General features: G+C 43.4%; 1 protein-coding gene across 2 annotated transcripts in view; it reads left to right on the top strand.

The window, feature by feature from the left end:
* prkcq (protein kinase C, theta) overlaps positions 1-13,010 on the top strand; it is a 123,731-nt gene extending 110,721 nt beyond the window's left edge. For both annotated transcript variants that reach the window (XM_073066531.1, XM_073066532.1), the window contains 5 exons: positions 852-914; positions 4,046-4,184; positions 5,234-5,422; positions 6,730-6,858; positions 7,889-13,010. In XM_073066531.1, coding sequence (XP_072922632.1) covers positions 852-914; positions 4,046-4,184; positions 5,234-5,422; positions 6,730-6,858; positions 7,889-8,041 — 673 coding nt within the window. In that variant the 3' untranslated portion in view covers positions 8,042-13,010. The remainder of the gene's footprint in view (positions 1-851; positions 915-4,045; positions 4,185-5,233; positions 5,423-6,729; positions 6,859-7,888) is intronic.
* The last annotated feature ends 2,111 nt before the right edge of the window (positions 13,011-15,121 follow it).

Genomic DNA, 15,121 nt, shown 5'->3' on the forward strand with positions numbered 1-15,121 from the left:
AGTCCTGACGAAGGGTCTCGGCCTGAAACGTCAACAGTCCTTCTCCTATAGATGCTGCCTGGCCTGCTACGTTCCACCAGCATTTTGTGTGTGTTGTTTGAATTTCCAGCATCTGCAGATTTCCTCATGTTTGCTCTTTAAATTCAGAAATTGTTTACGTGAAATGTTTTCATGGAATTAGATAGATAGATAGATAGATAGATAGATACTTTATTCATCCCCATGGGGAAATTCAACTTTTTTCCAATGTCCCATACACTTGTTGTAGCAAAACTAATTACATACAATACTTAACTCAGTAAAAAAAATATGATATGCATCTAAATCACCATCTCAAAAAGCATTAATAATAGCTTTAAAAAGTTCTTAAGTCCTGGCGGTAGAATTGTAAAGCCTAATGGCATTGGGGAGTATTGACCTCTTCATCCTGTCTGAGGAGCATTGCATCGATAGTAACCTGTCGCTGAAACTGCTTCTCTGTCTCTGGATGGTGCTATATAGAGGATGTTCAGAGTTATCCATAATTGACCGTAGCCTACTCAGCGCCCTTCGCTCAGCTACCGATGTTAAACTCTCCAGTACTTTGCCCACGACAGAGCCCGCCTTCCTTACCAGCTTATTAAGACGTGAGGCGTCCCTCTTCTTAATGCTTCCTCCCCAACATGCCACCACAAAGAAGAGGGTGCTCTCCACAACTGACCTATAGAACATCTTCAGCATCTCACTACAGACATTGAATGACGCCAACCTTCTTAGGAAGTACATTTGACTCTGTGCCTTCCTGCACAAGGCATCTGTGTTGGCAGTCCAGTCTAGCTTCTCGTCTAACTGTACTCCCAATCTCATTGCAGGTTTTATGCAGCTGAAATCATCTGTGGTCTCCAGTTTCTTCATTCCAGGGGCATCATATACAGGTAATTGAGGCCCAAGGACGCACATTTTTCTGCATAAGTTCTGAATTTTAGTTGTAGATTCAGTCAAGCACCCTGAGCTGAGAAACTTGTTTATGCAAAGCTATTGCTAACCATAGACCAAGAGTATGAATGAGAAGATAAAAGGCATAGATTGAGTGGGCACCCAGCAACTCCTTTCTAGGGAAGAAATGACTAATACCAGCAGGCATAACTTTATGGTGATTGGAGGAAAGTACAGGGGGAAAACTCAGTGGGTTTCTTACACAGGGACTGGTAGATGTGTGGAACGCCCTACCAGGAGTGGTGATAAAAACAGATACATTAGCAACAGTTAAAAGACCCTTAGATAGGCACATGGATGAAAGAAAAATAGAGGGAAAAGTTAGATTGATCTTTAATAGGCTAAAAGGTCAGCAAACATCATGGACCAAAGGGCATGTATTTTGCCTTATTGGTCTATGTTCTATGTTAGAGTTAAAATTATGTTAAAAGTGTTCATTGAATTAGATAATTTATAAAGGATATGGTATCAGAACGCACAGTGAAGAAGATGAAAGAGTCAGCATGGATTTATGAAAGGGAGGTCATATTTAATTAATTTGTTGCTGTTTGTCAAGGACACGTCAAATATAATAGATAAAGGGGAACCAATCAAATGAATTTGTTAGTGGTCTTAAAGGTCATGTGATGTAAAATACAAAAGGGATGTTGTCTACTTAGATTTTCAGAAGATTTTTGATGAGGTCCCTGCAGAAAATATATAAACATATAACTTAAGAGTCATACAGCGTGACAGCACAGAAACAGGCCCTTTGGCCCATCTGGTCTGCCAGTCTGGTCTTCTGCCTGGAACCACCTACTTCCCCCAGACCATAGTCCTCCATACCTCTCTCATCCACGTAATATCTACACTTCTCTTCACAATCGAACCTATATCCACCATCTCCACTGGCAGCTCATTCCACACTTGCACACCATTCTGAGTGAAGATGTCCCCCCACAAATTCCCCTCACAAATTCCCCTCAAACATTCCACCTTTCACTCTAAACCTATTGCCTTGAATCTAGTCTCACCCACACTAAGGGAAAAAGCCTGCTTGCATTTACCTTATCTATGCACCTCAGAATTTTGTATACCTTTATAAAATTTCCCATCATTCTCTTGTGCTCCAAGGCATAAAATCCTAAACGATCCAACCTTCTCTATAACTCAGGTCTTCAAGTCCTGACAACATCCTTGTAAATTTTCTCCGCCATCTTTCAATCTTATTGATATCTTTCTTCTGTGTAAGTGACCAAAACTGCACACAGTATTCTCAGTTCAACTTTACCAACATCTTATACAACTTTGACATAACATCCCAACTATAGAGGGACTATATGGGTCATGTTTCAGTGAGCAAGATCTGACCAGCATAGGGATTGGTGCCTGGGCCCCAGCTATCAGGAACCGACATCCATTATTTGTCCGAGCAGACTGATTTTCAAGTCTGTTGACGATGCTAAACTAGGGTGGGATCGTGAGCACAGAGGATTGTGCAGAGGGGCATCAGGGGAGATCTGGATAAGCCAAATCAGCGTGCAAGGTTGTGCAGCTGAAATATAATATGCCAAAACTGGAGTGCACAAAACAGAACAGCAAGCAGAGTATGTTTGAAACGTTGTCGGATTAGAAAACGTCAATGTTCCAGGAATATTATCTTGTTTCCAACTTGGTATCATTCCACACAAGCCAACGTAGGGATTATAGGAGTTTGTACATTCTCCCTGTGACCGTGTGGATTACCTCCACATGCTCTGGTTTCCTCCCATATTCCAAACACGTATGGATTGGGGTTATTGAGTTGCTGGCATGCGATGTTGGTGTCCGAAGTGTGGCTTAGCACTATCAGCACACCTCTACACAATCCTCAATGATTTGATTTGGCGCAAACGACATGGTTCACTGTATGTTCCGATGTCCATGTGACAAATAAAGCCAATCTTTCATCTTCCGATGCACTAGGCAGTTAGGGAGGCAAACCGTAGGCTGTCCTTTATTACAGAAGGATTTGATTACAGGTGTAGGGAGGTCTTGCTGTTATTATATGGGAATTTGGAGCACCGCCCCGCAGTGCTCACCTTGAAATGGATCTGCTTACTGAAGTGACTCGGGTAGATTTATTTTGTGTGCAACCCAGACAGATCATACCACACATAAGTACATGAAGTAGCAATATAGCAATAGAGATGTACAAGATGATGAGAGACATAGAGCGAGTGGAATGCCAGGGGCTATTTCCCAAGTGAGGGGGCATAATTTTAATGTGATTGGAGGAAAATATAGGCGGGATGTCAGAGGTAGGGTTTTTTTTTTACACAGAGAGTGGTGGGTGTGTAGAAAGCCCTGCCGATGTGCTGGTGGGGGCAGATGCATTAGGAATATTTAAGAAACCCTTGGATTTTTGTTTAGCGTGTCGCACCAGACAGTCAGCCATTCTTGACTGGCGCATGGCGTCAGGATTGGTCTCCTTTCGGATTAACCGGGTCAGGATAGGAACGTTCCTGACTCGACTCTTTTTTTTTTACGAGGCCGAGTGCCTAGCTCGACGCTCAACCCGGCACGGATGGAAAGCGTGCTCGGGGGTGGCCCGACTTAGATTCAAACTCAGGAGCCTTCGCTCCGGAGTCCGGCACTGATCCCATTGTGCCACCAGCCGGCCCATAGGCACATGGAGGATTAAAAAAAGGGAGGGCTATGTGGGAGGAAAGAATTAGATTGATCTTAGAGTAGGTTAAAAGGTTAGCACAACATTGTGGGCTAAAGGATCTGTACTGTGCTGTAGTGTTCCATGTTAAAAAGAAAACAGAATGCAGGGTATAATGTAACAGGGACAGAAAAGGTGCAGTTCTGGTAAAGAAAGTGCAAGATCCATGAAAAGATAAACTGGAAGATCAAGGAGTATATAAATGCAAGATGATTTTTTAAGTATATGTCTATGTACACCCCTGACTACAGGGTATATGATCATGAACCTACGAAGTTCGTATGTTTGGAGCAAAAGACATTCTCGTGTACGCATGTCCATATCCACTGGTGTGCAGATATCCATCTTACTTGCTCAGCACAAAACTTCCCAATTCACTTCCAGGGACCTGAAGTTGGACAACGTTCTGCTGGACGGGGACGGCCACATTAAAATCGCAGATTTTGGCATGTGTAAAGAGAACATTCTCAACGATGCACGGACCAGCACGTTCTGTGGAACACCTGACTATATAGCACCGGAGGTCAGTCTCTTACCATGCAGTCATTTTGGCTACAACTAGCGACATTCTTCCCAAAAGGTATTATAGTTTATCAGAATAAATATGGAAAAGATTGCTGCTGAAGAAAGGCTGAATGAACCAGAAGGTGTGGGTACAAAAGAGAAATGCAGAGAAATTCTCTGTGAAATCTGCGTATAAATTACTCATTGCATAATGAAGACGTACAGTATTTTGCCAGCAAATCAAAAGCACAAGAGATTCTGTAGATGTTGGAAATCTTGAGGAACACACACAAAATGCTGGAGGAACTCAGCAGGTCAGGCAGCATCTATGGAGAGGAATAAATTGTCCTGACAAAAGGCCTCGGCCTGAAACAGAGAGAAAGGGACTGTTGATGTTTATGGTTGAGACCTTTGTCTGTACTGAAAGTTAGAGGAATGATGGTGGGAAGGGGTGCAGCAAGAGGCAGTCAGAAAGGGGCTGGGTCCAGATGACATGGGTGAGCCTGATGAGTGGGGCATGGAGGGGGTTGTGCAATGATTGAGTTGAAGAACTGAAGATGAGGAAGGTGGAGCATGGAATAAAGGGGGTGGGGGAGGAGAAAGAGATTAGGTGATGGGTGTCAGTAGAGTCAATGGTTCAATTTAGTCACTGATACCGTAAAGATTTGTACTAACCTCTACGCTACCGTGCCACACTGGTAAATTGGAGGTTGATTAGTAAGAGCACCAAAGGTTTCGGCGAGAATGAGGTTAAGAGAGATAATAAATCATAGAATGGTAATGCAGACTCGATTGGCCAAATCGCCCAAAAATTCCTCCTATATCTTAGAGTCTTACAGTTGTGGTCATATTGGATTTGTGTTGGCTATATTCAGATTGGCTTTGTTAAGGTCTGGTTTGACTCGCAGACAATGCCCAACCCGCGGGGCCAAATCCAAGACATAGAGCTTAAATGCTTCAGATAGAACCCCTGCTTAGCGTTTTGAGTCCCAGGAATTGATAACGCTGCAGTGAAGCATAGCATGTTCTTCCTGGTTCTGAGTGCGTCCGTCTGTTCTCACTGTGCAGATCCTACTTGGACAGAAGTATAGCATGTCAGTGGATTGGTGGTCTTTTGGGGTTCTTCTCTACGAGATGCTGATTGGCCAGTCACCATTCCACGGTGGGGATGAAGATGAACTTTTCCAATCCATCCGCACAGATGATCCCATCTACCCACGCAGTATGGGCAAGGAAGCCAAGGACATCCTAGTCAGGGTAAGAATGTTTTTAAATTTTGAAGCTGAGTTGATTGTCATATGCACAAGTACACGTATGCAGAGGTGCAGTGAAAAACTTAGCAACATCATAGGTACGTAAAATCAGATAAATGGAATTCGCAAGAGAAACAAATTAAACATACACAATTTTTACAGGAAATGAAAAGCGATTAGAACCAAAGAATTGTCCAGTTTAGTGCAAAATAAATGAGAGTGGACATAATGTTGCTACCTGGAGTGGTGATTAGCATTTTGCCAGTGGGTTCAAAACCAAATGATTGGTTCAAGCACCAAGTGGCTGAAGGGAAGTAGGTGTTCTTGATGTGGAAATAGCAACCAATTTGTGCTTAGTAAGTACCCATAAACAGAGATAGATAATGAACAAAGTAGAGTTTTGGCTATTGGAGGAGGAAGTAATATCCAGCAGATGAACATTACCCCTGTTCTTTCTTGAAGAAGAAGAGCTTCTTTGATCTTCATGGCCTTCTTTAGCCCTTAAGAATCTGCCATTTGATCATGGCTGATTTATTTTCCTTCTCTTTCACTCTAAAGCTTCCATTTCCCTCCTACAATGAGGTGACAGAAGTGAACCAACAATTCAACTCTGGTCTCGATACTGCATGGATGTTTCCCCTCGTGTAGGCACACAAGAGGAACCCATTTAAAACTGAAAGGCAAGAGGACTTACTTCTCTCAGAGGATGGTGACTCTAGGGAATTTTCTAACCAAAGACCAGAATATATTCAAAGCTGAGGTGGATTTTTGGACTGTGGAGTTCTGGGATGAAGCCAAGATCAGATTAGATGCCTTCTTCTGGCCTTCAGTAATAGGTAAAGGGAATTAAAGAGATCAGGTTTTTTTCAAATGTACATCAAAACATGCAATGAAATGCACTGTTTGTGTCAACAATGAACAGGGTTTCAGGATGTGCTGGGCAGCACACATGTGTCACCACACTTCATCTTCCAACATAGCACATGCCGGCAACTCACTAAACCTAAACAGTTGGAATCTGGGAGGAAACCAGAGCACTTAGAGGAAACCCACACAATCACGGGGAGAAGGTATGAAGTCCGTACAGACAGCAGCAAGAACTGTACCCCAGTCGCTGGTTCTGTAAAGCATGTTGCCCATTATTATGAACAGAGTTACAGTAAAAACCATTGAAACAGATTATTACGCACATGAACGGTCAAATGATGAAGCAGAAATTTTCAGTAAATTGAGAGGAAAACATGTTTGCCTGAATGTACCTTGGTTCATGGTGAGAAGCTACATGATCAGTGACCAGTTTGCTTCTTTCAGCTCTTTGTCAGGGAGCCTGAGAGAAGATTGGGAATAAAGGGGAATATTCGTCAACATTCCTTTTTCCGGGATATTAACTGGCAGGCGCTGGAAAACAGGGAAGTGGAACCACCATTCAAACCTACTGTGGTAAGTGCAGTCTTCAATTGTGCCTACCTTTGGCACATAATTTTATCCCCCTTCCACAGTTATTACTCCCACCCCACATCATGACTTTAGTAAGTTTAAACAGGACATAGAAACTACGGTTTTATATAAGGTTCACAATTATTCCCCAAAACATAAGAAACTCTTTATTTCTCTAAGCATAGAACACTACAGCACAGTACAGGCCTTTTGGCCCACACTGTTGTGCCAACATTTTAACCTACTCTAAGATCAATCTAACCCTTCCCTCCCACCTAGCCCTACAATTTTTCTTCCATGCATCTAAGAGTCTCTTAAATGTTCCTAATGCAGCTGCCTTTACCATGAAGGCCAATGCACCATCCAAATTCTTAACTACTCTCTCAGTTTGCACTGCAGCTTTGAGAACGTGCACCCCAAGTTCCTTCTGTTTTAATACACTGTTAAAATTCTTGCCGTTAGTCCTGTATCTGCCTTCAGATTCGACTTTCCAAAGTGAATCACTTCACAGTTTTCCAGGTTGAAGTCCATCTGCCATGTCTCAACCCAGCTCTGCATCTTATCATTGTTCCATTGTAACCTATATCCTTCCTATGCTCAATCCTGCTTTCCAGAATTCTAGTCCTAACATGTTGTACTACCAGTTATTGCCCTAATTCTGGGAACATTATAAAGGACTCCTCCCATCCTGCGCACGGACTGTTTGATCTGCTTCCGTCTGGTAGGCGCTTCAGATCCCTCCAGACTAAGACTAATAGGCACTGGAGAAGTTTTTTCCCTACTGCGGTCACTTTGCTGAACATTTAACTGCCGGTTAACTGTCGGCTAACTATTACTTGGATTGCACTACCTGTATGTATAATCTATATTTTCATTTATATTTATCATTATTATTGTTATGAGCAGAGAGACAACATCTGCCGGAAGTAAATTCCTTGTATGTGCATAGGTACTTGGCGATTAAAGTCTGATTCTGATTAGTTATTGAAATGAGGATTTTCAGATCTCCATGCTTTCATTGTCCCCTTGACAGAAATCAACAAGTGACTGCAGCAACTTTGACAAGGAATTCTTGAACGAGAAGCCAAGACTGTCGTGTGCAGACAGGACCCTCATCAACAGTATGGATCAAAACATGTTCAACAATTTCTCCTTCACCAACCCCAAGATGGAGAGAATGCTTTGATGAAGATTAAATGATCTCATAGAATATCTTACTTCTGTAACACTGAAGAGTTTGAAGTTCTCTGTTCACACTTGAAGACAGCATGCTCTTGGAATCAGTTGTTGCAAGGTTCTGTGTTGAACATGTGGCATGAATTAGTGGTATCACATTTGTTAAATATACCCAAGTGTACCTGGACACGTGCATTGGAACCCATTTTGTGAGCACATCATCCCTAGTATCCGAGAAGACAAGCTAACTGTTTGTTAGACTAAACCTACAAGATACTTGTATCTAATCATGGTGTCTATAATCTTCAAGCACAGTTATTGAAGGACTGGGCTATCACTGCATGTAGAAATGTTTAGTTTTTGATTTTGTGTTTAAAAGTATTCATGTGGACACGCGATGAGGCAGGACTGCTGTTTCTTGGAAGGTGTTTCCTCATTCTTGAGCTGTGGGCATGTGGCAATGCTTCCTCCCAAGTGTTATGCTGAACTTATGCCAAAGTCATCAACATAGTTCACAAGGTTGTGTCTGAGCTGGCAGACCAACAATACGAGCTGTGCACAGGTCTCAGTGAACTGGAGCGGGAGTTCCTAATTGGTGTGGGTGGACCCACTACGTGTCACAGTGATTGTCCTTGCTGAGTCAGCAAAATGAAAAGCTTGGCAACATTTACCACCCTGACCTCAACACACCAGATCTGTTTCCAGTAACTCAACCTCCATCCCCACTGGTATCCCGTTCAACCAAATGTTTGTGTCAGGATCTGTCCTTCAGCTGGCTTTGTTTGTGCGAGTGTATGAGATGCAGAGGTACAGAATGTGTTTACGTAGTTTGGAGATCTACGTGTGCACGTGTGTGTTACATGCGTGTGGGAATTCGTGCATGTATGCGTGCATGATGTGTGCTTGTTTGTGATGCAGATGTATGTGTTTATGTGGTGTAGAAGTGTGTGTGTGTGTGTGTATGTGACTGTGAGGGAGAGTGTGTTGATGTGTGAGGTGTGTGTGCGTGATTGTATGTCTGTGTGGGGGGTTGTGCAGGTATTTCCACATGTGTATGGTGTAGTGGGGGGGGGGGACAATTGGATTTGTGTGTGTTTGTGTGGAGTGTGTTGCTCTGTGTGATATGGTGTAAGAGATGTGTGTGTCTAGTGTAGAAGTAACTGCGGGTATCTATAAGTCTGTGTTATAGAAACTCATGGGGGTGGTGTTTGTTGTTGAAGTGTTTGGGGTATTATTTGCATGGGTTGTGTTGGTGTGCCCTGTACACGTGAAGTCTCAGTGTTTCATGTGTATTCTACCAGTGGGGTGGTTAATCAGTTAGTTATGATGAGCTGTGGCTGGCATGGTTCTGTTAACTTCCTTCAACACTGCCCTGTCAATGGCAATAGAACAGGAAAATTCACGGGGGCCATTCTAGCAATCGAGATTGGATGGAGTCCGAAAGTTTGAAAAGAAGTCCAAGCGTGTTGACATTCTGTGGTCGGCTTTTCCAATGAGTCAAGCACTGGAAATATATACGGAGTTAGGTAAAAAGAGAAACGTATGTACTGAGCATTAGCTTGAAGAGGGGGATGTAATTGGGATCATCCTGTGTAGGGGTCTGGCTTTCCATGAACTTGAGTTTCAGGCACCCTATAAAAAAGGGTCATGGACAATAGTTCAATCAAGTTTTCTTACAGACTCAGTCTTACTCTGGTGAGAGTTATTTAGGTCATAACTTCATCATTATACTGCAAATTTTCTTTTGTTAGTTTCAATAATCTTTTGCTGAATTGTCCCCCAAACTCCAGGCCCGGACATTCCGCCTCACTTGCCACAGTGCTGAGCTCACCTTCCACACACAGCCCTCTTCTGCCCCACGTCAAATAACCCACTGGCATCACTACCCAGAGTGTCCCAGGAGGACTGTAATCGTAAATTTGTCATCAAGCATAAGATCAGGATCCTGGTCGAGACACGTGTTGATAGTGGAGAGGTGGAGGGAGGTAACTCTAGATCTTGAGGCAGATGGCTAAAGGCATGGCCAGTTGTTGTGGAGCAAGCGAAATCAAGGATGATCTAGAGGACAGAATTTACAGGGTGCAGAGATCTTGGAGCATGACAGGACTCAGGGCATTCCGGAGTTCAGAGTTCAATTCCAGCACTGTCTGTAAGAAGTTTGTACGTTCTCCCCGTGAACCATGTTGGTTTCCTCCGGGTGCTCCAGTATCCTCCAGCAGCTGAAAGACATACTGGTTAGTAGGTTGATTGGCCATTGTAAATAGTCCTGCAATTAGACTAGGGTTAACTAGGTGGGTTGTTGGGCGGTGAGGCTCGATGGGCTGGAAGGTGCTGTTCTGCACTGTATCTCTAAATAATAACAACTGGGTGAGATTTCAGAGATTGAGGTGGTGAGATGGGATCAACTAACTCTGTGGAGGGATTTGAAAGCAAAGCTGAGAATTTTACAATCAAAGTCGAGCTTAATTCAGTGCCAGCAGAGATTAATGCAAATCCTTATTTATGTATTTTTTTCCTTTTTCCGATCTATGGGTATTCAGAAGACAAACAAACTGCTTGGTTTTTCTCAATTCTCCTCCTCCCCTTCTTTCCACTCTTATTACAGATCTCAACTTTAGGATATTCAAGAAAAGTAAAGGCTCTTTTCAAGGAGGCATTGCTTAAAAAGACCATGAGATATAGGAGCAGAATTGGGCCATTTGGCCCATCGAGTCTGTGCCATTCTATCATAGCTGATTTAGTATCCTCTCAACTCCATTCCCCTGCCTTCTTCTGTAACCTTTGAAACCCTAACTAATCAAGAACCTATCAACTCATTGACTCGTCTTCCACAGCCATCCTTGGCCATGAATTTCAGTGATCCACCATCCTCTGGCTAAAGGTTCTACACCACCAGATCTGCATTAGTTTAAAGGAATACCCTCAGCTTAGTACAAAGAAATGACAGCACAGTGCAGGCCCTTCGCTTCACGATGTTGAGTTGACCCTACTCTAAGATAAATCTAAGCTTTCCTTTCCATTTAGCCCTCCATTGTTCTTTCATCCATGTGCCTATCTAAGAGTCTCTTAAATGTCCGTCATGTATCTGCCTTTGCCCCCACCCCGTGCAGCATGTTCCATTTGCCCACCCCTCTCTGTGTAAAAACAAACTACCTCTGACATCCAGCTTTACTTTCCTCTAATGACAAAATTATGCCCTCTTGTATCAGGCATCTCTGCCCTGGGAAAAAGGCACTGGTTGTCCACTCTCTGACTCTATCAAGTCACCACCTCCTTCACTCCAAAGAGAAAAGTTCCAGCTTATTAAGATTGTCCTTATAAGGCATACTCTCTAAATCAGGCAGCATCCTGGAAAATCTCCTCTGCACCCTGCTTAAAGCTTTCACATTCTTCCTCTAGTGAGTCAACCAGAACTGAACTTGGGCAGGCTAAGTCAGGAAAGACTGCTATTGTTGGCACGTATCATTCTTGGATCAATGTTGACTGAGCCTTCTGTAGACAGAATGAATTTGCAAGAAGTCTGGTTTATCTTCAGAGCAACCTTCATCTTTATGACAAGCTGATGCTGACAGTAAGAAATGGTATTACAGTAATGAAAGCTTTGGTTTGTGGGAGCATTCGTATCAGGTCAAGTGACTAACCTGTCGACGTCAACTTGTAATAAAGAGAAAGGTTCACTTCGAGCAACTGAGATGTGTTATCTTGTTCTGGAATTAGAATTCCAATGTGCAAAGAAAGTTGGATAATGTAATGGGAAAACTTACAGGAGTATGAGGGTGAATCAGATGGGATAGGGCTAATTGGAGATCTTTGTCAAAGAGGGAAGATGCAATGTTCTGTGTACTGCGATACCAAGGGTCTCCAAGCGATGCACCAATGTTGGAAGCTTTCAGTGGTCTGATTGTATTAACCTGGAGAGAGTAAAAAAGATTCAGATACCTTAATGAACAAACTGTGCAAAGTAATTATTGTTTGTGTCACTAAATCTGCAAAAAGTTGCAGAAAGGAAATTTCCTCTGTTAATGTTTTTTTTGGACATTTGACACCTTTGAAATACTAATATACTTGATTTCTATTAACACAAAATTTCAACATGGGTGCAAGTCATAACTTTTTCCGAGACCATCTGTTTTGAATCCATTTGGATTTGATTAGAATGGAAATGCAGCAAGTTATGAGACATTATGTGATTTTGGAGGTTATCTCTGTTGTTCCATTAGGCCAACAAAAGGAATATTAAAGGACTTTATTGGGTCATATATTCTACTTGTGGATTCGGAAGCTATCTTTTTAAATATATTGGGTAGATATTAACGTCCCTGGCGTTATATTGCCTTGGTCAATATAAGAGGTGCACCATGGGATTGAATAGGTCTGAGGTATTAAATGAAGGTATTATAATGTGCCACAATTCAGTTTGTTCTGAAACAAAGTAGAAATTTTTAGATGGGTTATGAGATGTTAATGTGCAGTGCTGAAAGCATTACACACCAAGGTCGAAGTCACACTTCAAAATACAGTATAGCAGAATCTAGTTAGACTGTGAATTGTAACCGTTTCCGTGCTCTCTGGAGGGGAAAAGCAAAGGTCAGGGGTTTCAATAAAATCATGAGCCACCGCTGACTGCTCACTCTAATAACCTAAGAAATAACATTTTGGAAATCTCAATTCAATTTATAACTTTTAAAAAAATCTCATAACACAAAGCTGCGTATATTTTTGTGTAAGTATATCTGCAGTTAAATTCTCCATCTGAAACTATTTTCTTCTTTGTCTAGGGTTATTTGTTACGGACACTTGGTCTTTAATATATAAAAGAGCATTCCAGCCTCCATCACTGGCATCCTGCATGCTCATATCTTGCACTTGCATTCACCCCTAACAGTGAAGTGTCGATGTTGTATGATATAATTACATCAGGTGTATAATTACCTCAATAGACTTGTACAAACTAAAATTGTGTTGGAAAATGATAATAATGCCTACCTGTGTTTCTTGATTTGTATATTTGTCCTGGTTTTGAATTGAATTGACTTTATCTCTTACATCCTTCACATACATGAGGAGTAGAAATCTTTATGTTACGTCTCTGTCTAAATGTGCAATTTATAGTAATTTATAATAAACAGAACAGTCAATGTAATATAGAGTACAGTCAGATCAGCATGAGTTCATCGGTCTGATGGCCTGGTGGAAGAAGCTGTCCCAGAGCCTGTTGGTCCTGGCTTTTATGCTGCGGTACCACTTCCTGGATGGTAGCAGCTGGAATAGATAGTGGTCGGGGTGACTTGGGTCCCCAGTGATCCTACGGGCCCTTTTTAGACACCTGTCCTTGTAAATGTCCTGAATTGGGCTGTCCACACCACTCTCTGCAGAGTCCTGCGATTAAGGGAGGTACAGTTCCCATACCAGGTAGTGATGCAGCCAGTCAGGATGCTCTCAATTGTGCCCCTGTAGGAAGTTGTTAGGATTTTGCGGCCCATACCAAGCTTCCTCAGCTGTCTGAGGTGAAGGGCGTGCTATTGTGCCTTTTTCACCACACAGCTGGTGGGTACAGACCACGTGAGGTCCTCGGTGATGTGGATGCCGAGGAACTTGAAGCTGTTTACCCTCTCAACACCAGATCCATTGATGTCAATAAGGTTTAGCCCGTCTCCATTCCTCCTGTAGTCCACAACCAGCTCCTTTGATTTTGTGACATTGAGGGAGAGGCTGTTTCCTTGACACCACTGTGTCAGAGGGATGACTTCTCCCCTGTAGGCCACCTCATTATTGTTTGAGATAGCATTCATTTTGAGAACTAGAATATAAAAATAAGGATGTACAGCTGAGGCTTTATATGATGTTGGTCAGACCACATTCGGAATATTGTGAGCAATTCTGGCCCCGATATGTCAGAAAGTTTATGCTGGCCCTGGAGAGGGTCCAGAGGAGGTTCGCAAGAATGTTACCAGGAATGGAAGGTTTAATATATGAGGATTCTACCAGCTGAGTTGGACTTGGCTCTGTGGGACTGGATGGGCCCAGACCTCTTGGAAGTGTACAATGCTAACCTTTGAACAGGCAGCATGTCAGACTCCATGGGGAAGCACATCATTACCCTCATCTACAAGCAGAAGGGGGGAAAGGGATGACATCAGGAATTGGAGACCCATTTTGCTCTGGAATGTGGACTACAAGATCCTGTCCAAGGCCATCGCCGACAGGGTCAAGTCTGTTCTGTTGTGAGGTGACCCACCTGGACCTGGCGGGAAGACCTTTGACAGCCTCGTGTTGCTAGGGAACACCATTTCCTATGTACAGAGGGGTGGGGTGGATGCCTGTCTGGGTCAGCTTGAACCAGGAGGAAGCCTTTGACAGGATATCACACATTGACATGATGGGCACACTCTCCAAAATAGGCTTTGGGGAGGGAATCAAGAACTGGATCCAACTGCTCTACACAGACATCCGTAGTGCTGTCCCATCAAAGGGTGGGAAACAGACAGCTTCCTCGTCAAGTCTGGAGTCGCCCACTCTCCCCCGTCCTGTGCTGTGTAGAACCTTTTGCAAAGCCATCAGGAAGGATGAGAGGTGACACTGCCAGGCAGTGGAGTGACCCAGCTGAAAACCTCCCTGTACATGGATGAGCAGATCCTTCTGCTCGGATCTGAGGTCAGTTTGCAGACTGATCAGCATCTGTGACCAGTTTGAGTTGGCGTCAGGGGTCAGGGTCAACAGCACCAAGGGTGCGGGCATGCTCTTCGGCGACGGGCCTGACCGGCCCAGTGCCCCCTTGGGCATCGTGCCTGATTACATGCAGGTGCTGGGGATCTGGTTCAGAGGGGCTGAGGCATGCAATAAGAGTGGGCTGGGAAGGTAAGACAGAAATTGGGACTGAGGGGAGAGTGCTCTCATCTGGGAACTGGGAAAATCCTGGTCATCGGGTGTAAGGTGCTTTCAGGCTGAGGCCCAACACCTCCAGCCTGGGAATCCCCCAACCTGTCTTCAGCTTCATCTGGGGATCCCAGCTGGGGCAGGTTAGATGGGTCACAATGCACAAGTACCTGGACAATGGGGGCAAAAAACGTTCCCAATGTTGCCCTCACCC

The sequence above is a fragment of the Hemitrygon akajei genome, chromosome 14 (genome assembly GCF_048418815.1).
Source record: "Hemitrygon akajei chromosome 14, sHemAka1.3, whole genome shotgun sequence".
NCBI lineage: Eukaryota > Metazoa > Chordata > Chondrichthyes > Myliobatiformes > Dasyatidae > Hemitrygon > Hemitrygon akajei.